This window comes from Desarmillaria tabescens (genome assembly GCF_030435595.1).
Source record: "Desarmillaria tabescens strain CCBAS 213 chromosome Unknown EV420scaffold_98, whole genome shotgun sequence".
In the NCBI taxonomy this organism is placed as follows: domain Eukaryota; kingdom Fungi; phylum Basidiomycota; class Agaricomycetes; order Agaricales; family Physalacriaceae; genus Desarmillaria; species Desarmillaria tabescens.
The window spans coordinates 84,521-108,009 of NW_026848397.1; the positions used below are offsets into that span (position 1 = coordinate 84,521).

The 23,489-nt window shown below is 48.3% G+C and overlaps 8 protein-coding genes across 8 annotated transcripts; 5 read left to right on the top strand and 3 right to left on the bottom strand.

Annotated features, from left to right (window-relative positions):
* Positions 1-462: 462 nt before the first annotated feature.
* EV420DRAFT_1585924 (uncharacterized protein) lies at positions 463-1,329 on the top strand. The gene is made up of 6 exons (XM_060474803.1): positions 463-542; positions 600-728; positions 786-866; positions 916-993; positions 1,044-1,094; positions 1,145-1,329. The coding sequence occupies exons 1-6, from the start codon at positions 477-479 to the stop codon at positions 1,244-1,246; spliced, it is 507 nt and encodes a 168-aa protein (XP_060322912.1). The 5' UTR covers positions 463-476; the 3' UTR covers positions 1,247-1,329.
* EV420DRAFT_1342262 (ABC transporter transmembrane region 2-domain-containing protein) lies at positions 1,330-4,173 on the top strand (the record flags this gene model as incomplete). The annotated part of the gene is made up of 10 exons (XM_060468941.1): positions 1,330-1,690; positions 1,748-2,002; positions 2,053-2,136; positions 2,187-2,593; positions 2,647-2,731; positions 2,785-2,956; positions 3,010-3,662; positions 3,718-3,769; positions 3,817-3,907; positions 3,957-4,173. Coding segments are annotated over exons 1-10 (2,265 nt in total), but the record flags the coding sequence as incomplete, so codon positions are not given.
* Positions 4,174-4,318: 145 nt separating this feature from the next.
* EV420DRAFT_1651491 (RNA dependent RNA polymerase-domain-containing protein) lies at positions 4,319-8,800 on the bottom strand (the record flags this gene model as incomplete). Its single annotated transcript, XM_060478558.1, has 17 exons — positions 4,319-5,444; positions 5,505-5,817; positions 5,870-5,966; positions 6,016-6,057; positions 6,111-6,217; positions 6,270-6,655; positions 6,690-6,925; positions 6,983-7,107; positions 7,161-7,260; positions 7,307-7,768; positions 7,825-8,046; positions 8,099-8,256; positions 8,310-8,346; positions 8,396-8,449; positions 8,502-8,549; positions 8,598-8,684; positions 8,744-8,800. The coding sequence occupies 17 exons, from the start codon at positions 8,798-8,800 to the stop codon at positions 4,319-4,321; spliced, it is 3,657 nt and encodes a 1,218-aa protein (XP_060322914.1).
* A 1,246-nt stretch (positions 8,801-10,046) lies between these two features.
* EV420DRAFT_1623284 (uncharacterized protein) lies at positions 10,047-11,635 on the top strand (the record flags this gene model as incomplete). The annotated part of the gene is made up of 8 exons (XM_060475927.1): positions 10,047-10,124; positions 10,304-10,442; positions 10,495-10,720; positions 10,770-10,824; positions 10,873-11,067; positions 11,127-11,241; positions 11,305-11,445; positions 11,580-11,635. 8 exons carry the CDS (start codon positions 10,047-10,049, stop codon positions 11,633-11,635), a joined length of 1,005 nt encoding a protein of 334 aa, XP_060322915.1.
* A 246-nt stretch (positions 11,636-11,881) lies between these two features.
* Positions 11,882-13,726, bottom strand: EV420DRAFT_1212001 (uncharacterized protein). The gene is made up of 3 exons (XM_060466379.1): positions 13,433-13,726; positions 13,088-13,380; positions 11,882-13,037 (listed from the first exon to the last, which is right to left on the bottom strand). The coding sequence occupies exons 1-3, from the start codon at positions 13,559-13,561 to the stop codon at positions 12,230-12,232; spliced, it is 1,230 nt and encodes a 409-aa protein (XP_060322916.1). The 5' UTR covers positions 13,562-13,726; the 3' UTR covers positions 11,882-12,229.
* A 2,521-nt stretch (positions 13,727-16,247) lies between these two features.
* EV420DRAFT_1585945 (uncharacterized protein) lies at positions 16,248-17,459 on the bottom strand. The gene has a single exon (XM_060474804.1). The coding sequence runs from the start codon at positions 17,189-17,191 to the stop codon at positions 16,532-16,534; it is 660 nt and encodes a 219-aa protein (XP_060322917.1). The 5' UTR covers positions 17,192-17,459; the 3' UTR covers positions 16,248-16,531.
* Positions 17,460-18,894: 1,435 nt separating this feature from the next.
* On the top strand, positions 18,895-21,905 carry EV420DRAFT_1585952 (S-adenosyl-L-methionine-dependent methyltransferase). The gene is made up of 14 exons (XM_060474805.1): positions 18,895-18,951; positions 19,004-19,209; positions 19,261-19,365; positions 19,412-19,517; positions 19,569-19,640; positions 19,691-20,082; positions 20,130-20,260; positions 20,313-20,520; positions 20,575-20,655; positions 20,709-20,960; positions 21,011-21,375; positions 21,426-21,477; positions 21,527-21,604; positions 21,659-21,905. The coding sequence occupies exons 1-14, from the start codon at positions 18,937-18,939 to the stop codon at positions 21,843-21,845; spliced, it is 2,250 nt and encodes a 749-aa protein (XP_060322918.1). The 5' UTR covers positions 18,895-18,936; the 3' UTR covers positions 21,846-21,905.
* A 14-nt stretch (positions 21,906-21,919) lies between these two features.
* EV420DRAFT_1585956 (PCI-domain-containing protein) lies at positions 21,920-23,484 on the top strand. Its single transcript, XM_060474806.1, has 6 exons — positions 21,920-22,457; positions 22,513-22,732; positions 22,789-22,897; positions 22,950-23,121; positions 23,175-23,266; positions 23,317-23,484. The coding sequence occupies exons 1-6, from the start codon at positions 21,976-21,978 to the stop codon at positions 23,424-23,426; spliced, it is 1,185 nt and encodes a 394-aa protein (XP_060322919.1). The 5' UTR covers positions 21,920-21,975; the 3' UTR covers positions 23,427-23,484.
* Positions 23,485-23,489: the final 5 nt, after the last annotated feature.

Genomic DNA, 23,489 nt, shown 5'->3' on the forward strand with positions numbered 1-23,489 from the left:
TCATATATTCAGACCGAGGCAGATGGTAGCACTTTTTATGTGATATCACGTTGGCGCGTATTTTGCTTGGCTTACCTGAAACATTTCAGAGCGAAGAGCGCGTCTTAACTGCGATCTTACGAGTCTATTTTTTGATTTCTGCCTCGTATGAGATATGCATGTGGTTCATCAAGCTTAATATTTCTGCTTTGTTCTCGGAGTCCCTAGGCGGCTTACAATGACCGAGAGCTCTAAGCGTCCATTTCAGATGCACCTTGTCTTCTCTCACGTACTCGTTTATTTTGTCGGTACTTGTAACTGATCGGTTGCACTCATCAAACAGTCATCAAATGTGCTTCTATGGACGGCGATCTTATGCCCTTGGTACGCCACTGCTTGGACTGTTATTCCATAATATGGCTATCCGTTTTACATCCGAAAAGGTTGGAAGCCTATAAATATGGACGTGATTGTCCGTTTGATATTCTGTCAACGCCATGGTGTTCTTCCTCTCTCTGCTTGCTGCTGCTGCTGCTGCTTGTGTCCATGCTGCTGACTCGGGCGTATGTGTTTTTCCTCCTCTAGCAGAAGGGAATGAGAGCTCATTGTGCTATGCTTAGATCACCCCGGGGCTGTATCAGATCTTCAATCGCAATGTGACTGCAGGCTCGCTAAAATCAGACCGCATGTACCAGACCTTGTATGCACCGACTGTTCCGGCCAACGCTTCGGCTCCACCAACCACTGCTGTAAGTTTTCGTGCACTGCAGTGGCATGCTGTTGTCTGAATTTTTTTTTTCCCGTAGTGGCAAGTTGCACAAAGTGATTCTGGTTACACTTTCGGAAACTCGAGCTTCTCCGGATCAGCGTCCACTGAAAACTGCGAGGTTAGCGGCAACATCCTTTGATGTTTTAGCCAACTGAATTGGATTTCAGCAATCGCCTGTTATTACCGATAACTCGCTGTATGCCACGACGTTCACGATCGAATCCGTTGGAGATGGGTACTACGCTGTGAGTATCTCTTTTATCTTTTCTTACTATGCTCATGTTTTGTTCTGCAGATCAAGTACCCCGACACTGACTTGGCATGGACTGTGGCCTCCGAGTACGGTGTAAGTAGATTTAATGCTGTGTTCGTTGACCCGAGGCTAATGAAACACAGGCTTCTCCAAATACTGTGACGGTTAAATTAATGCCTACGGATGGAACCTATACCCAGCACTGGAGCTTCGTAGGGGTGGCGAATGTTTCTACAGATGCTTGAAAAGATTGTAATTTTGATCTAATCTAATCTTATTGATAAAAAGAATTTCACATGCTTGTGTTGTATGATTGCCATATGCCAGCACGATGACCCCACAGTGTTTGACCGGCTTGATGTCTTGACTTGCTTACCCCAACCCGCCCTCAACCCTTCTTGTCTCTTACCGTCATTGTCGTCGGTGGCCTCCACCGGAGCATGGCCATCTTCTCCAAGCCTATACGATGGCCTTCCCGACGGACATCGATTCTCGTACTGGCAGTCGTCCTCATACTTCGGTCCAGGTTGACCGAAATCCCCAAAGAAACTCTAGCGAGACTCCGTGTGGTTGTCAATAGGAAGCGTCTGTCGCAAGAAGAACTGCTGCGTGTCCTGCAAGAAGTGTATGTGAAAGAGGACGATGGCAGCAAGACTCTACTCGTTCCGTATCGTGAAGAGGTGTCTAGGGTGAGCTCTTCGAAATCATTTTTGTGCAAATGCAAGTCGAAGCTGAGCACCGTGCAGGTTAATATCAAGCCGACGCCCCAATCAAAGTTCGCTTCAGACGTGCCTTATTTTCCTCTTCTACCCCCTTCAACAAAACCGAATATCGACTTGAACTTCTTTCGTCAGCTACGTGCAATCTTGTTTCGAATAGCTATTCCCTCGTTCCGGTCCAAGGAGGCTTTCATCGTTGCCTTGCACTCTTTCTTCTTGGTGTCGCGGACGGTCCTTAGTATTGTTGTTGCAAGGCTAGATGGGATCATTGTTAGGGATTTGGTATGTGCTATAATGCAAGGCATGGTATCATCTCTTATCATTGTATCAAGGTACGGGCGGATGCTAAAGGCTTTCTCAGAGGGCTTGTGCTGTGGTTCCTGCTCGCAATACCTAGTACATATACAAACTCAATGGTGGGGTTTCTCTTCCCCTTTCAAGGAACATTTCTCATCCGAATACTTAGATCCGTCACCTTCAATCAAAACTCTCCCTCAGGCTACGATCGCGGTTGACGCACTACACCAATGACCTCTACCTTTCCTCGTACCCGGACCTGCGGTTCTACCGATCTGGCCTCGAAGGCGTGGATCAGTACATCACTGCTGATGTAGAATCTTGGGCAGAGTCATTGTCCGTGTTATATGGAAATGTCCTCAAGCCTTCGCTCGACCTTGTCCTATTCACAAGTCAACTTTCCCGATCCCTAGGAGCCCGGGGGACAGTGCTACTATTTTGCAACTACTACGCGACTGTGGCAATCCTCCGTGCGGTGACACCAGCGTTCGGCAAGCTTGCTGCGGTCGAAGCTCGCCTCGAGGGCGAATATCGCGCGGGGATGGGAAGAGTCGGACGGGAAAGTGAAGAAGTCGCGTTAGTCTCGTGGTCTGCCCCTTTTCCATCTTTGCCCTGACTTGGCTTGATAGGTTCTATGATGGCGGGGCTCGTGAAAGGAGCATCCTTATGGCCGCGTACATGCGGTTAATCAAGCATGTGAATTCAATTTACAAAGTGAGTATCAGCCTATTATTTTCCACAGGCCATCTCTAATTCCTTTCCTGTAGATCCGCATAGCTTATGAATGGACGGAGGACTTTGTCATCAAGTACCTGTGGTCGGCTGCAGGATACGTGCTCATCGCTGTGCCTCTTTTGTACACGCGACGCCGACGGCGCGCTCAACATGAGAAGCCCAACTCTGTGGAGGAAGGAAACGCCGTGGCGAATCGAACAGAAAGTAGGTCAACTTGGATTTCAATGGTATCTCGAGGTCTCAACATATTATCATAGGCTATATTTCCAACCGACGTCTTCTTGTTTCCCTTGCTGACGCCGGAGGCAGACTAATGTATGCGTACAAAGACTTGTTAGAGCTAGCAGGTCTTACGACGCGACTTTACACACTCTTTTCGACGCTACATAACTTACCACCCCTGCCTTCCGCGACTAGTGACCTAGACGACACCATTGAACTCTCTCATGTCGACGTTAGAATTCCGTCGACCAACAAGGCGATACTTGATTCAACAGAGACGGAGAAGGAGATTGCACCGCTCGTCAAAGATCTTTCTATGATCTTACGGGAAGGTGAACATCTTATGATCACTGGAAGTAATGGTGTTGGAAAGACCGCTGTCGCGCGCGTACTAGCTGGACTGTGGGCGGCCCAAGGTACAAATGCCCAGGTTAAGCGTCCCGGGAATCGTGGAGACCGCCGAGGCGTGTTTGTGGTACCTCAACGAGCCTACATGGTGACAGGAAGTCTTCTTGACCAAATGATTTACCCACACTCGTATGCAGAGTTTTTGGAGTCAGGGAAGACTGAGAAGGATATGATGAATATCTTGGAGATGGTGTATCTTGCGTATCTGCCGGAAAGAGAAGGTGGATGGACTACGAGGAAGGAATGGAGAGATGTGTTGAGTGGGGGTGAGAAGCAAAGGGTCAGTGTCATGGCATCCATGAGTTAGTTTGGCTGATAATTAACAACTTTCGCAGATGAGTCTGGCCCGGGTTTTCTATCATAAACCCGAGTTCGCGATTTTGGATGGTACGTGCACCGTGTACGGTGATGAACTGATTCTGATGGCGTTTCAGAATGTACGAGTGCCGTGTCTAGTGATGTTGAAGGACGTATGTACGAACATCTTAAGGCCCAAGGTATCACTTTGATCACCATCTCTTTACGGTACGTGTCGTACTCCAGCCTAGCAACCTGATATTAATGATTCATTTAGTCCATCATTATCGAAATATCACACGCGATTGTTGACACTGCACGGTGATGGAACGGGTAGTTGGACCTTGACGCGCGTGGGTACAGCGGAGGAACGTGTAGGCATCGACAGAGAGATAATCACCCTAGAGAACAAATTGAAGGAAGTTGATGTATGGGAGAAACGGCTGAAAGAACTTGATGCCCTTTTGTCCGTCCAAGAGCCCGCAGAGGATGATACTGTTGTAATATAATTTTGGATCGTGTACAGTATACATGGTGTGGTACCTATACGATACAGTTTAATGTGTGTGCGAATGTTACAAGAATGTGGAGTATTCGGGGATGGTATAAGTGAAAAGGGTATACAAGAAAGAAGAAAAATCAAGTTAAAACTTTCAACTTCATACGATCATAAAACCCACGAGTCGTAGTCTTAGTCTGGCCAATAGCAGTGGCCTTCATGTGGCAGAGTTCCCTGAAAGCCATTTCGAACGCAAAGCGGTGGTCTCTGTCTTTTCCGTGATATCTAACGTAGGCATAGGAGGCTCGCAAACGGGATATTAGCGCGTGGTCTTTGAGCAAACGCATGTCCGCAGATGTTGGGTATTCATTGAAGGCCTTAGAACAAGCTAAGCGTCGTTGCTTGGTCTTTTCGTTATATGGTCGGATCGTCGTACGTTTCCACCGCGCATACACATCCTCAACATGCTTTTTGATGATCTCCAGATCTTTCCAATGCTCTGCGACGCTTGTCAAGGTCTGCCACGTCCCGGCAAGATCCATATCAGGAACGTATACCTCTTCGTTTTTGCGCGCTAAATGCTCCAACGCAGTCATACCCTTTTCGAATGCATCTTTGAGAGCGTCTAATATGCGATCCATGATAAACTTGTCAGAGAGGATGGAGGGGGAAATATGAAACGCGAAACGGTGGCCGCCAGCACTGTCTTTGATATAGGCACAGGAAGCGCGAAGGAGGTCGAGCTGCCATTTATCGGTGATATATCGCAATTTGCCAATGGATGGAAACTTCTCGAAGTGTGTAAGAAGGTTCTTGAATTCTGTTTTGTTTTTTCTGACTTGCAGCCACTTTACATGCGTGTCATCGATGTGTCCTTGAATGATGTTAAGATCGCGCTGATGATATTCGCTCAATGATCTTCTTGCATCCTTCCACAGCTGGGAAAGATTACTGGGTAGAGCGGCGTACTGGGGCAGCATGCGAGCTAGAACCTTCGCCCAGTCTGCAACGTTCTCTTGCATGGCTGTGTTTATGTCGCCCATGGCATATTGCCCGACAATATGGGTCTCATCCACGAATCTTCTGCAATGTGGTAGATTGCCCTTGTTCCCAACCGTATTGTCAGAATTGCTACTTGACGCCTTGGGTAGCTTGGCGCTCTTTTGGACCATCCTCCACTGAGGCGTTTGCCTCTGAGATCCTTGGAGGCGAGAATTCGCCTTCAATCGATACCCAGTCTTTGCCGAATCCATTATTCTGGCGAATCTAATTTGCATTTAATGTGAGCACAGGGATCGGGGTGGTTATAAGATACATGTGACTCACGCTTGTCCTGCGCAGAGCGTATCCGGATGACTGTATCCCTTCGTATACACATAATCATCATGGAGAGTTGAGATTTTTCCCACTGCGGAAGGACAGCTCAATGGGGCAAGAAGACGGGTCTGTAACTCCTTGGCTTTGACATGAGATGGCGCAGAAGCCATTTCTTGACAAAAATCATCGACAGTTTTCGTGTCCCTTTCAAAAAGATCATCGAATCCAGGAGGCGGCTCCATGTAATCTTCGTGGGCGTTTCGAAAGGAGTCCACGATAGCTCGTGCCCATATGACCAGAATTCGATCACCGTCATAATCACCTACATCAAATGATATGAATGGACGTCATTTTGCAAACGGGATAATACTAACCTCCAGCAAGATACTGTAACAGAGCAGTAGCTCCCCGAATGGAACATACGATGACGTCGGCCATATCAGCCAACATTGGGTGCGTTACAGCCATCACCTGTTTCGTTTCATCAATGAATGTAAGAAGAAATGAACGACGAACCCACCTTTCGGCTGTCGGTAGGAATTTTACATGGGTTACGAGCAATCTGTAAAATATGATATTAACCATCCAGTTCTGATTAGCACGATAAACACTAACCACCACTTCTCCAAGCACGGTGTCGGTTTCGAAACCATCATCCGTTTTGAATTCGTGTCGCGAACTTTTAACCTGTATTTCGTTCTCCTTGAGGACGCCGTGAGGATCTTCACAATTGTTATCAGATATGAAGGCAACATATGTGCTGACGAGACGCACCAACGACGACCAATCCAGAGCAGCTCTGTTCCAGCTCAAAGTTGAACTGTGAAGAAACCGCGCGCATTTTAGAGTTGGCTACACGCCACAACTTCTGCTTGAGGAAGTTGCATTGATCGGGTAGAAAGCCGGAATCCAAGAGCTCCATCGCGGTTTCGCCTAAGGAAGTTGGGCATCCAGAGTGAGGATCAGGGAACCATGCCCCGGCGTCGTGATCATCCTCGTCTTCTTTCTTCTTTCTCAGAGGTCGTTGCCGACTCTCGGTGACGCGCATCCGTCTAGCTGAATAGATACCTTCTACGTCCTCTACAGATGCCCAAAGTCTACACGCATGTTCAGGTGTCATGCATGTAGCGAATTCATCGACAACCTGCTGGATACAGTTCCTTCCAAGTTGCTCAAAGACAACCGCAGGCACACCATTGTGTTCCAGGTTGATGATGACTTCTGCAGAGTCTAGCCGGGGACTGAATCGATGAAAAATGGAGAACGGCCATGGTCAAGTGAAGAGGATCGAGCGGTTCAGTCTTGGGGTAATTGATCTTGATTTGAGACGGGCGCCGAAACCATACTTCAGGTCGCTCCTCGGTGGATGAGGGTCCGGAAGACTTAGGTTTGTCCAGCCACTCATCGTTTCGCACTAGTAAGAGCATTCCCTGGAAATGAAGAACGTCGGACGAATGCAGCTCAAGCTCAGCGGATGGGCTACATACCTTTGCTCCTCTCAGACGAAATTGAACGGCAGTAGGTATTTTATTATTTTGCCTAGGAAAACTTCGATGGAGAGGAAGATTGGATATACCACAGCCGTCGGTCATGTTTGAGTTATCACCAGAAACTGTGGAAAAGTAGATATTCAGAACCTGGTGATCTAACAGACTATGCGCTTACAATGATCTTCCTGTTCATGCATGTCTTCTTCCCTGAGACGTGGACCAGGCACGGAAGTCGAGAGATAGAGCGCTATTCGCGACGCCCATTTTCCTAGAAACTACACCACGATAAGTGCCAAGTAAGAATTGGAGGAATATACTCACTTGATTCTTATTCTCGTGTAGAGGATTAAGAAAATTGATGAAGTCGAACAAAGAATAACCGACACCGAATGATTCGAGGCCAGGAAAGGGCCTCTCAATCTTTCCCGCAACGAATGCTTCATTGACCCACACCATGGTAACATGGTCCTCCGAAGCGTGAAGTGCCCTAAATACGGCATCCCAGATCACTAGTGGTCTCTTGAATAAATCGACAACTGCAGAGCCGCACTGGTCGTCAGTTTTCACGCGAAGGAAGCACCATGAACCAAAACGACGCTTCAAGGAGTTGGACAGATCCAAAGTAGGTCTCTCAATAACAATCTTCTTTGAGTCCCGACCATATCGAGCCCGGAAGGTGACCTTCCCTCCGTACCAGTCTGGCCATTTTTCACTGTTACCCAGACCAGCATATGGGTCCTCGGAAAGATGGTCAGTCTCCAGATCAAGCTCCTCCCAAGGCGGCTGCGACAAAGTGTTATATAAGTGAACGTAGCACAGAAATATTGAGAAAAACGTACAGGCCGACCATCGTCATCTGAAGCTGTGTCCGGAAGAAACGTCGCGCGAGTGTTCAGCGCTGCGTCCTGGTTAGATCCTATCAAATGTTGGAGACAATCTTTCTGTTTCCACATATCCTCCTCTGTCAATTCGCCCGACGTCTTCAATCTTGCAAGCTCCATTCGAACGCCAACGGATATCCCGAGCCGGTTGAACTCGTCAACGAGAGAGGAGTGTTGCGCCTTGACGAGAGGAGTGTCAGATGAAATTATAGAAGAAAGAAAGGATACTGACCACGATCCAGGGCTGATCATTGACATCCTGCACGCTTTCATCAACGCGTCGCATCTTCGCTGGTCTTCGACCATCGACCAGCGTTCCAGATGATGACAGATCAATCGTATCGCTAGACTTTCTTTTTCCTTTCTCTTCATATTCTTCGACTACCTGCGCTGTTCCACGAGATCAGCATTGCCTCAAAGAAACAGATACGAGAAGGTTTTACTTAGCGGGAGAGGTTCTTTGTCCAAGTCAGCCCACATCTTCCAGAAGTCAGAGAAGCCTTGGAGAATAGCAGTGTCGAAGACTGACCTGCTGAGTGCTTGTCGGGGCGCTCACATTAGTGATGGCATTATTATTGCACTCCTATAGAGCGAATTGGAGGATACTCTTGAGACGCAGGCGGCACGCGACGCACCTGGTAATTTATGATAAGATCTTCGATATCACCCTCCCACTGCGAAGACTGGCGAAATTTTAGATAAAGACGCGTCAAGAATCGATATCAACGCACCTGGCTCGTTGGCTCGTCTACACCATCATCCTCGACGTCTGGTAAGGCCTCCGGAGGAGCATTGCCGCCATCCAGCATAGAGAGATCCTGTATGGCACAAATGTCAGTCAAACAGAGCGGTAGAATGGCTGGAATGAGGGCCGTACATCTCCCTCGAGTTGGTCCTTGCCCGCATCGTAATCAAAGCCGGGATATTTCTTCATGCTGGTGGCTTGCAAGGAAATCCTGGACAAGACACTAATGAAAGAGGCAAACGAACAAAGGCGACCATGTGCCCCGAATGGAATCCAAGAAGCGGACGGGCACACTGAACGTCGCCGTCGTTGGTGAAAGAAATGGCCTTTGAATTTCCTTTTACAAAAATAAGTTCCGGTATATCCCGGGCCGCACGGCGTTTTGACGTCAAACTGCAGGCATGACTCTGAAGATAGATTGCAGAAAATTGGTCCAAAGTCGAGCCTAAACTGAGAAAATTAGATACAGCCTTTCTGGATGTACCAGCCTTGGTACCAATCCTTTGTTAACATCATTGTTGACCTTGCATTGACCTTGAAGCTTGATATCTTGACGAAATTTGAACTTGAAACACGGCTTGAAGCTTGACGCTAATGATTCAAGATTCTTGAGGCAGACAATCCTTGGAAATCAGATGGTAGTCCAACACAGCAACTGCTGAGAAAAAAGAGATGTATTTTCCCGCCTGCTAAAAAAACAATCAGTAAAGATGGTAGGGCGCTTGGACACGAAACAGCAATCAGATCTCCGTTCTTGACCCCCGACTCAAGCGGTTCCTTCACTGAGAAATATACCAGGATGAGCCGAAAGGTCTTTGATATCATGGAGATTGTTTAATCTCTCCATAGGTATGTGTGAGTTGGCATCATGTTGCTTGGAAGAGAACCGGAATGAATGTCACTTACCCATTATAAATAAACTCCACAGCACTCAGGTCCGTGCTCTTCAGCTGCTAGTGTCGCAACGAACGCTGCAAACTGGAAAATCGCTGGCAACCTAGAACAGCGCTGAGCGTATGACTCGCTAAAGTCGTCCGAATCAAACACCTGTCAACATTGCCATTTTTGTCTTTTGACTCCCGACTGAACTGTTGACTACCGGCGCGACGACTACGTCCCATATGCCAGGCTTTTCGAAAGAATAAACTGGGCTCTCTAGGCTCATTTCTGGCGCTTTAACTCACAAATGTACACACAAAAACGACACCAAGGCGCTGTATATTGCTCGGGCAGTACTCGCGTCGTGAACACTTGTGATTTACCCCTGCCAGCTGAATTACCATAACAAAGATGCGCTTCAATGACCAGGCCAAATAGATAAAATATCCTGTACTGTCCACCTCTCCTGCTTTGAAATTTCTCGTACCGCAATTCTCCCGCTCCTCCGTATAGGATTGACGTCCCACCTGGTGTGGTGATCCACTCTCTATATCGTATGCCTGCTATTGAGATCAACCCGACTCGTCTCGAATCTGTGCACCCGTATGACATATACGAATTCAACGGAGTTCTCGTGAGTACCTGTTCTATTCAATCCGTTGTCGGGACGTACTGACGGGGCGAACTAGTGGATATCCGTATCAGGGGCAGTTTCCCTGCTTGCTGCCATTTTTGCGCTCATTGTGCGCTATCATACCGTTCTATTGTGCATAGAGTCTCATAACGGCTCAGCTGGTCATTCCTAGATCCAAGGGGTACAAAGGGACCCACATCCTCGGTTACTTTGTATCCCTTCTCATCTCTAATGTTTTTCAATCTTCCGGTACCGTCATGAACGCTAGATGGTTATCACTCAACAGCGTCTATCAGACGGACTTTTGCGCCGTTCAAGGTAACCCCGACGTCACTTCTTTATACTTACCGTCACCACCTTATCCCTGCAGGCTCCATCAAACAAGCCGGAAATGTTGGTAACGCTGTTTGGTCTCTCAGTATTTCAATTCACTTGTTCAACATCCTCTTCCTGCGGTGGACATCTAATCGCGCCGCGTTCGTTGCTGTACTGACACTCGGATGGGGACTCGTTATCGGCATTGTAATCATCGGACCCACCGCAATACGAACGTCTCACCCGACCCACTACCCATATTTCGGCATCTCTGGCAGCTGGTATGTCATTTCTCTAGCATGTATCCGTTCATTCCTCATAGCGTTTGAGGTGCTGGATAACCAGTGCCTATCCCCGTGAACAGAGGTTCCTTGAATATGTTTTCGTGAGATTCCCGTCCATCCTACAGTCGACCTGACTAGAACAAATATAGGAGTACATCTCAGCGGGTACCTCCTTCATTCTGTACACAGCGATACTCCTCAGGGTCCGCGGCAACCTCATATTTGTTTCAGGGAAACCCCGCCTTCGTTTCGTCCCCCGTGGGCAAAGCTGGAAACTCAGCATTCTCCGGGATTACATCGACTCTTCAATGTTACGCGTCGTACACCAAATGGTCTGGCACCCGGTAAACTGTGTGCCTCTTTCAAGGCCCCAAACATGCGCGCTGAATCTCCTTTGGTCCAGATCGCCTACGGGATGCTCATCGTCCCCATAGGCCTCGCCCGCCTTTCCGAGTTTTCCGGGGCTCACGTCCCCGAGTGGGCGGTCCTCTCAACGGCGGTAATCTTCAACTTGACAGGTAACCCGTCTTAAGCTCTAGCGCCGTCAGCTCCTTATATAGTATGGCTTACATTACTTTCAGGCTTGGTGAACGTCCTGCTCCTCCTTGCCACAGGTCGTCTTTTCCCGGACACAAAGTCTCTCCCCAAATTCAAACCTCGAAAGACCATTGACTTTTCTATATCCGCGCGAAACGGGATAACACCGTTTACGTTGTCGCAATGTAGTACGGAAACGCCTGCCACCAACGTCAGCGCGAGCCTGTCACTCTCCCCGAGACCCGATCACACTCCCGCCTCTCCGCCCGGACCTGTTTTGGGTCATGTCCGTGACTCTGGAACTGCGACAATTTGTGAGGGTCCGATGTGTGGGGAGCCATTTATGCTGTATGCCAGCTCTTCGGTAGAAGCTGAGGTGGATCGCTCACCATCGACTAGCACTGTCAACTCGGTGAATTCGCAGACTCCACTTAGGCCCAAACGTAAACCCGTCAGCTACTAGTGCTAATTCTTTAACCGCAGCGTTTCTCTTGGCTTCCCGGATATTTCTCGCCCAATATGTGTTACATCCTGTCTGTATAAGTTTTAAGCAATTGCATATATCAATGAGCTGTCAGCGGTTGTCAACGCCTCTAAACTATCTCCACGTTATTTTTGAATTTTAATACATATACTAGCTCGTGGATGCCGTTGCCGCCGGTTATTAGACCCTGGACATCAGTGTTGAACTAATTGAAAGGACGTCACGTGCCCACTTACTTTACAAGTAAAGTTTACCAGCGCCACAGGGTATTACCTCATTGTCCGTCAAAGCTGGACATTGAAAGGCTCCGGGTAGACCGCGTTAAAAAAGTTTTCAGATGAAGAGTGAAGATATCGACTAGGTGTATTTCGATAGTACAGATAGATAGTAGTACATATTAAAACTGATATGAAAGAAATAAAGATACCCAGTACCCAAGTCCAACTGAAGTCCCGATAATAGAAGTTTGTTGAAAGATAATCAGATTAGACGGTGTTGGCTCGGACTCGCCCATCTGGCCATCTCATGTTCTCGGAGAGGATTCGTTGCTTGCCATTGCGCTTGCCACAGACGCGGCTTTTGACCCTCAACTCGCCGCATACTCTCATGAGTTTGCCCATGGCTTCCCTCATCTTCTCTTCTTCTTCGTCGTCGTCGTCGTACGAGCTTTCGAGAACCTTGACATCCACGCGTTCGAGTCTCTGCCAAAGGCCCTCCCCTTTGCCACGCAACCATCCCTCTAGCTCCGTGCATACATCGACGACATCTTCCTCGAAGCACTCCATTTCGACGCGTTCAATGGGGCTGTCCGCGAAGCCCTCGAGCGTTTCAGCTACGTCGTCTACGGGGAAATATTCTCCAATGCGCAGCTTCTTCAAGGACGCCAAGCCCCTGACGCTAGCTGGTTTAACCGGGGCGCTTAAGCCGAACTCGCCCACGGTACGGCCTACACGAGCCATGATACGTTCAGTCCAACCTTCCTCGCAGCTGCCCATCAAATCGACGCGCTCTAATTGGCAACAGACTTGCTCCGTGTCCCAGCGAGCATCTCCGAGGTGCGTGTCTTTGATGCTGAGGGTTCGGAGCCCGGTAAGTCTGAGCAGACTGGGGAGACTCAATTCGTTTCCGAGGATGGGGTGAGCTGGGATATCACTGTCTCCGATGACAAGAGGGACGGGTGGGTAGACACCAACGAGGTCTGGAGCATGGAGGGCACTTCGTGTAGCACCGCTAATAGAAAGGTGGTTCAACATCGGAAGCGATGCTGCAAGTGAAACGATAAGGCGTTCACTCCTGGATCGAGGATCAGTAACACGGACCATTATCATTTCGAACAAACTTACAGAGGCATCATTTCCTCGGGATCCCAATGGCTCAAAATGAGACTCCTTAGGGATGGAAGGGCACAGGATAGGATATCGGGGTGAAGATACCCTGCGTTCCGTACGTCCAGTACATTCAAGCGGGGGCAAGCCTGAAGAAGTGATACCAGACTTTTGGTTCGCTCCTTCCTTCCACTTCCGTTGGAGTCCAGACGCTTGAGGTCGACCTGGACTGACTGGATATATCTGCAATAATCCTTGGGTACATTTCCAAGGAATTGCTCGAGAGTATTGTGGCTATTCAATGTGACCGACTAGAGAGAGAAATGAATAACGCGTTCTGATATGAGAGAGATAGTAGCGCACCTTGAACAAAGACGGAACACAAGCATCATAGGTCGTTCTGTCGACAGTAGAGAGAGCTCTGACTTCATCGTGGTCGAGGACATCGACGATGGCGAGATGCATTTCTGTAGGAAGGGAGAACCAAGACATGATTGTAGGGAATGTTGAGAAAAACGAAAGGGGAGAGGATGGACTTTAAAGGTGAATCTGGCATGGTCGTCCGAAGACCACGATGTCCGGTGTTGGTGGAATGAGCAACTACTCCGAACCCGATTATTCCCATCATCAATCACGTAACTGGTTACCGTATTTGCACTTGTTGCCATAGCCAAACAATCATCCAGGTTCGTCCAGCCACCACCCAGCCGCAGTAGTCAGCACAGATTATCAAGCAATCATAAAAAATTATCGTCCTTTCCCTCTTCCCCCCTCCCTTAAAGTGGGCGCCCGACCACGGCGGATCCTTTCTTCTCAACAGCACAACACTTTGGTCGTCGTGTAACATAGTACAACGTTTCTAGTACGAAAGATAATCCATCAATTTGATCCAGAATCCTACTTTATCTTCCGCGTGGAACGCATACCAAATACTGTTCATTGTTCGCATTCCACGCCTCTCTCACCGGAACAACGACGAATTCGTATTCCCCCGAGCCGAGTTCCGTGACTTTGGCCTCCCTTCCCGTTAAGCGATTACATGGCACGCAGCATAACCCAGTCCTGCAGGGTCGGTGGCGTACCAGCATCCTGGGTGACCGACCTTCTCCCGATCAATATACGTACCGCCATTCGGATACCATCTTTGCGACTCAGTATTAGCTGGGACCCCAAAACAAGCGTCGCTTCAGCCGACGTTGGCAAAGACCGCACACAGAGTCGGCGATACCGTTGCTGTACGTCTGGAGTATACTATCTCCCGAGTATCAAAGTCACACTGAGCCTTCCCCACTACAGCTGATTCGATCAGAATCATTTGATCAAGGAAACACATATTTAGCTCTGTAGTATGTGCGATTCGATCATCCTGGAAAGAAGCAGTGGCTGCCTGATAGAAGACTTAGTACTTGGATATCGTTCGTTCCGACCTTGAAGGACAGAACTCCCCATCATGATATCCTCTTGCGGACGACAAGATAACGTCCTTAGATTACTACGGTCCATATCTAGCCTGCCGCCAGCGTATAAACTGCGCGACGTGCACAGCCTCCTACACAGTAAGTAATTATAATCGATCGTGGACGATCAACGCCCAGGTCAAGGCGTAGACGGATGAACGACATAGCATCCAATAGTCGACTACCGGTGGACAATAGGTTGCGAGACAACCTCCTGCAGGCCGCGAAACACTATAGTGAGATGAAATGATACGCCTCCGTAGCTGTTCAACAGCTACAGAAGTTGATGGAACAACATTCCAGTGCTACCACCCGCGTTGAGAATTTGCGAGATCGGCATTTTCGTAAAACGATAATACAAAGTTCAAGACAACATGATGAAGATGTATCTTTACCTCGCTCTGGTATGATCGGGGCATCTGTGTGAATTACAGCTGCTAATCTGTCCATCGCCTCAGAAGCAGATCCCTTCGTGATTGCAAGTGGAGTCCATCAGGCAATGACCAGGATACGAGGTCCATCCTACATCATGGGGCCAGAAGATTAGGGTCCATGATTCTCTCAAGGGCTTCTGTTATTCATGGCCTTGAACATCATCCGTGATCAGGAGAAAGAAGGCGACCCCTTGTGCCGTCCCTTTAACTTGTGCCGCTTCTTTAACGTTTCAGAGTACGATCCTACATTCGCAAGCCGATAAGTCCTGACTGAGGCCGACTTTTCATACGATACGGACAGCGAGTCGCAAGGTACCAACTGCGATGCCGACGTCTCCTCGCTAAACCGTGATGCGTCCCGGGTATCCCTTCCGTGATGGTGGCCGCACATGACCAAGTTGGCATGGGATCCGGCGCACTCTGCTGATTTCAGCTGAAAAAGGCACGGAGGTACTCTGCGATCGGTGGTTTCGTAAGAAACGTTGCCGTCGGTCCGCCTCCCGCCCTTTTCCAAGTAAGGCTCGGCTACGACGCAATCCCTCATTCCAAGCTCCGGTAATCACTTTAAGGCGCTGAGGGCCAGGCACTGAGGTCAGCTAGATTGACCTGGATGTATCTTTCCTTCCGTCCTATTCTTGGCAAGGAAAGGTTTAAGGGGACCTCAGGGCACAAATCAGGGTACTTGCAAAGGGCGACTACTTCCACCCGGGATTTCCAACGGCTCCTGGGATGAAAGTTCAGGCTGGAATGTCAAAATGAAGCCATCAAAACCCGTCATAGAATTGAAGACTTGGTCTCTCCTGATTGCAAAGATTTTATAGCGTGAAGATGGCAATCAGAGCCTTATGGTAGTTGCCCCGAAAAAGGTGCAACGGGTCCAAGTTGAGCAAATGGATCGGTGGCCCGGAAAAAAATCAACTGAGTCCACTAGTGCTCAACTCAGCGCAAGCCATCCGTCACCTCAGGCTAACTTTTCTCCCCTACGTTAGAACGATCCCGCGCTCCGTCCGAAATATATCGGCCTTGCGTAAACACCGGTACAGTACCCCTCGATGTCAAGCGTCGTTCCCGTTTGCGCTCACCACCTAGAACTTGAAGCACTCCACAATCATGTACAGCCGGAAGGTCAACGATGCCTGTGTGCAGATCATGACCTTTATTACTCAGTGATGATATGAACACAAGGCGAAAGATGCTCCCGATAATTAATGTGCAACCGCCAGAAATCATAATATTATAGCTTCGATGAACTGTGCGACACTTAATGTCTGACGATGACAGCTAGTATGAGCAGTAGAAAGACTTCAATTCAGGTAAAACGGTCGGACAGGTGATATATGTCAAGAAAGCCCAGATTCCGACAAGTACGTAGACTGACCGATCCATACGGATTCCACGCTACATACATCCGCAAAATTTTCTTTACAAGTGGGAATTTATATCTCAAGGATCATAAGAAGCACGTTCTAAGCTAAAGGCTACAGCCCATTTGAATGAATGAAACAACTTAATCAACGCAATTGATGAATAGCTAGATGAAAACGACATACCGACACCGCTTTGAGTCATAATCAAAAAGAATGCAGCCTAGGGAGGATGCCTGCGCGTGGACTCCTATTCTCGGACTTGGAGCTCTCTGACTTGCTATCATCATCAGCAGCATTGTTCAGACTCGCCATCTCCCGAGGATTCAGTAACCTAGACTTGAGGCTCCGAAAAATGCCTTTTCCCTTGTTGACGGTACCTTCGGCTTCGGCTGGCTGACCCTCGGAACCTGCTTCAGGATCTCGCGAAGGGATCCCGGGAGACAAAACACGGAACGACCGCAGAAAAGATAGAGGTGTTTTCTTCTTCCGTGTTTCTGAAGTCGGGATGATAGGGCTCATTGAGGTGTGGCTATCGGAAGATTCGGAAGGATTATCACATTCGTCTGGAGTTGGAGCCCGGAGAGGAGTTGCTGGGCCTGATGAGAATAGGATCTCGGCGTCTACGTCAGTGATCCGCTGACATTCGGAGCAGCAGCAGGATTCTAGGGAGCCCAGTGAAGATTCGTCGTCATCGACGTATTCGATTTCGTATGCGTTAAAAGGTTCCGGGAACGCGGTTTGGTAATGGACAGAGAAGACGGATCGCGACTCGGGTATGGGTGGCAGAGTACAAGCAGGACGACGGCTTTGATAAGATAGATGGTAGATGGACGAAGCCATTGTGAGAAGAGGTCGTCGTTGCATTGTGGCGGGGGCTGGATTAGAAGTGAGAATGTCTCTTCCCGTGTGGGGCGTCAGTTATACGTGGTGAATAGGAGCCACTCATGAATTCTATGTCTGGCAGCTGGCATAGCAAAGTATAGAAGCGTCGGAGTAGGTCTGAAGAAAGATGAACCTGTGCTCGAGACGCGACAAGTATCAGCAAGCATCTGTCGTTGTACGAGGTAGATAGTAAACGTTGATTGCCACGTGCCACGGAGAAAGCATCCGCGGAACTAATGTTAAAACATCCATAAGAAAACATATTCTTGGTGGTACCTGTAGTGTTGAAAGAAGATATGGGTAAAGTTAAGCAAGCGAATTTACATACAAAGTCCTGCAGAATGCTCCAGCTAAAGAAAAATTCCGGTATCGGTGAGACTCGGTCTCATCGATCTGGTTGAATACTGCCGCGAGATCTCATAATAGTTCACAGCTACGCGGCTTGTTCTAGATCCTGCTTCAGGGTCTCTGCTGAGCTTTTCAAGCGCTTTTCGGTTGAGCCAGAAAGTGAAATGATCGGTTGGTCAACAACATGGCAAGCCTGACACATTACGAAGGAAGGGTCGAGTCCCGGATGCAAAATCGGTTCAGCGCTTAAGGTACTACTGCAGGAGAGCTTGGCGAGCTTTTACCAAGAACTTTACCCGATGAGAGGTATATTCAGATTCCAGCGATACGGTAGCCGTCGGTATTTTGAGGTTTGCATGATTGTCGATCGGCAGGGCTCAAAATTCTGACAAGACTCTTATAACTCATGGTTTTATCGGTGTATTCCCTTCCCGTAAGCTAGCCTAAGGAACAGGGCCAGTGGCAGGTGCTCTAGACCAGACGACAAATAACAAAGCAGTAAGACGAGCATCAGAACGAAGAGATGCCAGACGGGCCACAGACTGCGGAGAAAAGGTGATAGAAGGCGCTAGTTTCGTACATGAAAAGGGTAGGGTGTCATCTATGCGCAGCTGTATGATTCGAAGATCAAGTACACAGAGGGAATATTCCATAATGATAGAAATTCTCCAACAAAAATGTCGACCCTAACACGAAACGCGAAACGCGAAGAATTGGTGGTACCAAATGGGGGTAAGGTATATACTTGCAGCAAGGTACCCGCGTGTTTGGCCGGCATTTCCAGAGCGCGTGTATTTCGTTCGAAAAAAAATGGAGAATGGAGTACGCCAGATCTTTATCCATGTGTCTCTCCTTCTAGAATTCTCATAATCAGAAGCAACAGCACGAGGGGTACGATGGTGGGGCCCAATGGAAAGACAACTCCTGTAATTATTGGGCGGATATCCATTCCAGATGTTCAGAGGTCCTGAGGGTAGAGCAGCGTGGATCAGATATCCAGCCGTTTCATGCCAAGACATAAATGGTAAAAGTAGGTCCCAAATGATTGGTAGAGATTTTTTCTGCCTCATCCGGTGATATGTTGGCCGTTGGAGCCATTCAGCGAAAACAACACCGTGAAGATGGTAAAGTTGGGCCGACCTCGTGGCTCGTCGCACAGAATCTCTGGCGCAACATATTGAATGCAACCACAAAATAGCCGTCATGTATATTCCGCTCCCAGTCTAGTCTCTGTAAACCAGACTCAACCATTCGGATGAAGGTAAAACGTAGAACGATAAAAGTTGGGAGGCTCATGTTGGAATGTGGTAAGCATCGGAGTTCGGTCCGACGGAACGCTGACTCCTTTCCGAAAACTTCAACAAACTAAAGGGTGCGCAATGGGAAGAAACAAGGTCATTGCACTCTCCATCATCACGTCGCGATTCGTTCTCAATTGTCTTACAGAACAAAGATGGCAGGGGCGGCGGTGGTCGAAGGCAGAAAAAAGATGAATATCGCAGCGACCTCATCGACAAGTCTGACATGAAAAACGAGCGCTTTTTCGCGTACTACAAGGCCCAGAAAATTGTCCCTGATGATGAATGGGACTTGTTTGTGGAGACACTTCGGCAGCACCTGCCTACTACATTCAGGGTTGCTGGTAGTCGGGAGTGCGTGTAGTGATTTTCTATCGATTGCCTCGACTGACTGACTGACTACAGGACGGCTCATACGCTGAACTCGATGGTAAAGGACATACATGTACCAACTTTGAGCAATGTCACCTTTGAGGGCCAGTCAATACCGCCTCCAGTCCAGATCCTATGGTACGTATATATTATTGACCCGAGCTATGTATTCAACGTTTAAAAGGTATCCAGAAGGCCTTGCATGGCAGTTCAATGTTCCTAAGAAAGTCTTGCGCAAGTCGTCCGAGTTCAAAAAGTTCCACTCATTCTTGGTCGGCGAAACTGAAGTGGTTCGTTATCTTTGATATGTTGCTACCGCTCGAAATTTATGCCAGTACCAGGGGAATATCTCCAGGCAAGAGGCTGTCAGCATGCTACCTCCCCTTTTCCTTGGAGTTGAACCACATCATCATGTACGTCGATGATCCAAGGTCCCTCTCGCCGTCATTGATTTTTATGTCAGGTCATGGATATGTGTGCTGCGCCAGGTTCCAAAACGGCGCAGCTATTGGAAGCATTGCACGCAAATGACACTGTTACTTCAACTTCCATGCCTTCTGGTCTTCTCATTGCCAATGACAGCGATTACAAACGAACTCACCTGCTCATCCACCAGTCTGCGCGTCTACCCAGTCCTGCGCTGATGGTAACTAACATGGACGCATCGAATTATCCCTCAATCAAAATCCCTGCTCCTGTAAAAAGAGATGCATCTGCGGGTGTCCCGCCGCGTACGGAGCAGCTGTTATTTGATCGCGTTCTTTGTGATGTCCCATGTAGCGGCGACGGAACTATCAGGAAGAATATAGGTATATGGAAAAAATGGCAGCCACAGGATGGCAATGGTCTACACAGGTCAGTCACAGGCCCTCCGCATACACCTTAGCTTATGTGAAGATCAGTCTACAGCTTCGTATTCTACAGCGTGCGATGAAGCTTCTCAAATCAGATGGACGGATAGTGTATTCGACTTGTTCCTTGAACCCTGTTGAGAACGAAGCGGTCGTAGCTTCTGCTCTCAGATCTCACGCTGGTACGTTCTCGCTACGAAATGCTGTCGATAAATGTATCCTTAATCTTGTAAGACTTCCATCTTGTGGATGTGTCTTCTCAGTTACCTGAGTTGAAGCGTCAACCTGGACTGACAAGTTGGAGGCCGACATCTGACCGCGAAGCTAAAACCACCTACGACACATATGATGCCTTCTTGTCAGCTGAACCAGGGTCGGAGACAAAGTTGACGCCAGGGCACTGGCCTCCGCAAGACGTTGACGGACTGAATCTTCCGCGGTGGTAAGTTATTTTGTATCCTGTTTCAACATATCTATCTTATGGTCTCGGCCCAAGCATGCGCATATACCCTCACCTTCAAGACTCGGGAGGTTTCTTCGTTGCAGTGTTAGAACGGAGATCAACAAATAAAGCCAAGTCTGCTGCTGTTCTCTTCCCACCGATCCACTTTCTTATTTATTAATACACAGGAAAAGGACCGCGGACAGCCTAGAGGATGTGCCAGAATCAAAAAAGCCCCGACTGGCCGGGGATGATGCCCAGCCTCCTGCCGCAGTCGAAGAAGCTGCAGAAACCAAAGCAAGTGACGAGGCACCAATGGACATTGTAGCTGACGAAAAGGATGAAAAGGCATCCAAAGCCGCCTCCGGCAGTGGCGGATCCTTCAAAGAAAACCCTTACACCTTTTTACGCCCCGACGATCCCATCCTTCTATCGTGCATGTACGTGTAATGACCTCGGACCCTGTACCTTGACTGACTGAGCCTCTTAGCGAGCGTCTGCACTTGACCTCTGAATTTCCGGCTTCGAATGTCCTCGTCAGAAACCCCGAAGGCGATGCTGTCAGGTCCATGTACCTTACCAATGATATCGTGAAACAGGTTGTACTGCACAATGAGTATGGTCGGATACGTCTGAATGCGGCGGGAACCAAAGTCCTTGCTAAGCAAGAAGCTGGCAAGGGCGTAGATGCCCAGTTTAGGATCCTGGGAGAAGGGTTGCCCGTAGTACTGCCTTTCACGGATCCTGCAACTATCTTGGACGGAAATCTCCAGACGTTGAGGATATTGGTACAATCTTACTATCCTTTGTGTTCCTCGTTCTCCGAACCGTTCAAGTCGATCATTGAAGGCAAACGTGAGTATTTCAGCAGGCTATACAATTTCTATGATTTGATGTAACGACAGCTGCGGGAAGCCATATCATACGTTTCCCACCCGAAAAGTCCGAAGGCGCGACGTGAATTGATCAAATGCGCATCTAAACCTTTATTGACATATTTTCCCAGCTTGTTCCACGATGTTGTTCTTCCTGTGTGGAAATCCAATGTATCTATCAGTTTAATGATTGACAAGAAGGCTAAAAGGTACGGAGCTGTTATACATTGTCATACCTTAGTCACTCATTGGATCAAATACAGCGCCTTGAGTCTGCGAATATTCGGAGCAGATATTACTACTGCTGGCCGCGAAGCATCATCAGCAAAAGTGTCCAAAGAGGACACCGCTACCAAAGTGGAAGAAACGCAAAGCAGTGCGAAAGATGAGACTCCCGAGGACAGCGAAGAAACAGCTCTTGAGGAAGCAATGGAAGCGGTAGATAATTAGAATACAACATCAGCTGTAAAACGTAAAATATTGTAAAATGGTTTTTTGGGCACGATCTAATCTTATCCGCTTACATCAGCAACTTACGCGTCGCGTCGTCGATACTGACCGTGCTTACACCACGACCACGATGAGCGAAGAAGTCGTACTACCCATTCCCAATCTTGCTGTTCCTCAGCACCTCTTTATTCTTTCTTCGCCGTCTCTTTCCCATCTTCATGAGGCTTCCAAGCATGCTCTGCTGGAAGCTATCAATGCCGACCAGATGGCTCCATACTATGCCTCTCTTTCGCCATCTATAGTTCCCCAGGATGCTGCTATACTGGAAAAGATGCAAGGAGAAAATGCCAAAACGCTGACAGAACTTGATGAGCGACTGGAGAGTGCAAAGAAGATGGAAGGCGAATCCGAAATCAGTGACGCACTACGTGCTCGGGCAAATTTCCTCACCAAGATCGGAGAACGAGAGAAGGCTGTCGATGCACAGAAGGTGGCGTTGGAGAAGACACCTGGGTTGGGTAGTCGGATAGACATTGCCCTGACAATTGTCAGAATCGGTTTCTTCTGGTTGGATAGGCCGTTAATTATCTGGGGACTTGAAAAGGCGGAAAAGTCAGTATCCTTTTCAAGGAAACTATTTTATTTCTAGTCTAAATCATTTATGCAGAATGGTGGAAGAGGGTGGTGACTGGGACCGACGTAACAGGTTAAAGGTCTACAAAGGTCTTCATCTTCTCTCCATTCGCCAATTCAAGCGAGGCGGTGAGCTCCTTCTCGATGCGCTGTCAACATTTACAGCTACGGAACTTTTGAGCTACAACGATTTCGTGGCCCTCACCGTCATTGCCAATACACTGACTCTCGGTCGTGTGGATCTCAAGAAGAAGGTACGAGTTACTTGCACATCATTCAGAAGAAACAATCTCATTTTCTTCCCTAAAAGATAATATCTGCTCCGGAGGTAATACAACTACTTCCCGAACAGCCGACGCTTGGCGATATCGTCAAGAATCTCTACGAATGCCACTACGACAAGTTTTTCGTCGCCTTGGGTGGGTGCAATCTTCTCGAGTACAGTACAATTCTCTCAACGTCTTCCTACAGCAACCCTTGAACAAACCCATCTGCTTCCTTCTCGCTTCCTGTCGCCTCATACGCGTTTCTATGTTCGCGAAATGCGCATTTTGGCGTACAATCAGCTCTTGCAAAGTTACAAGAGTTTGACCCTTGAAAGCATGGGTCAAGCATTCGGTGTCAGGCCTGAATTTATTGACAAGTGAGCTGCCATGTAACGTACTCCTTTTCAAGAGGAAGTTGACGTATCTCCAGCGAACTTTCTCATTTTATATCGACGGGAAGGTTGAATGCCACGATTGACAAAGTACATGGGGTGGTGGAAACGACGAGGATGGGATTCAACGGTTCGTGTTGGGCTTTTTTTTAGCCTTTGCTAGGTCTGACGCGATAACAGACTCTATAACGCCAACGTTGAGCTTGAAGAGCACGGCAGTTGATGTGGTTCTTAAGCAAGGCGACTTGGTTCTAGGAGAGGCCGGTCGGCTTAGTAGGGTTCTGTGGTAGCCCGTTGTATTCATAACATGCATTCTATGAAATCATACTCACGATTTTCCGACTAGAACATTC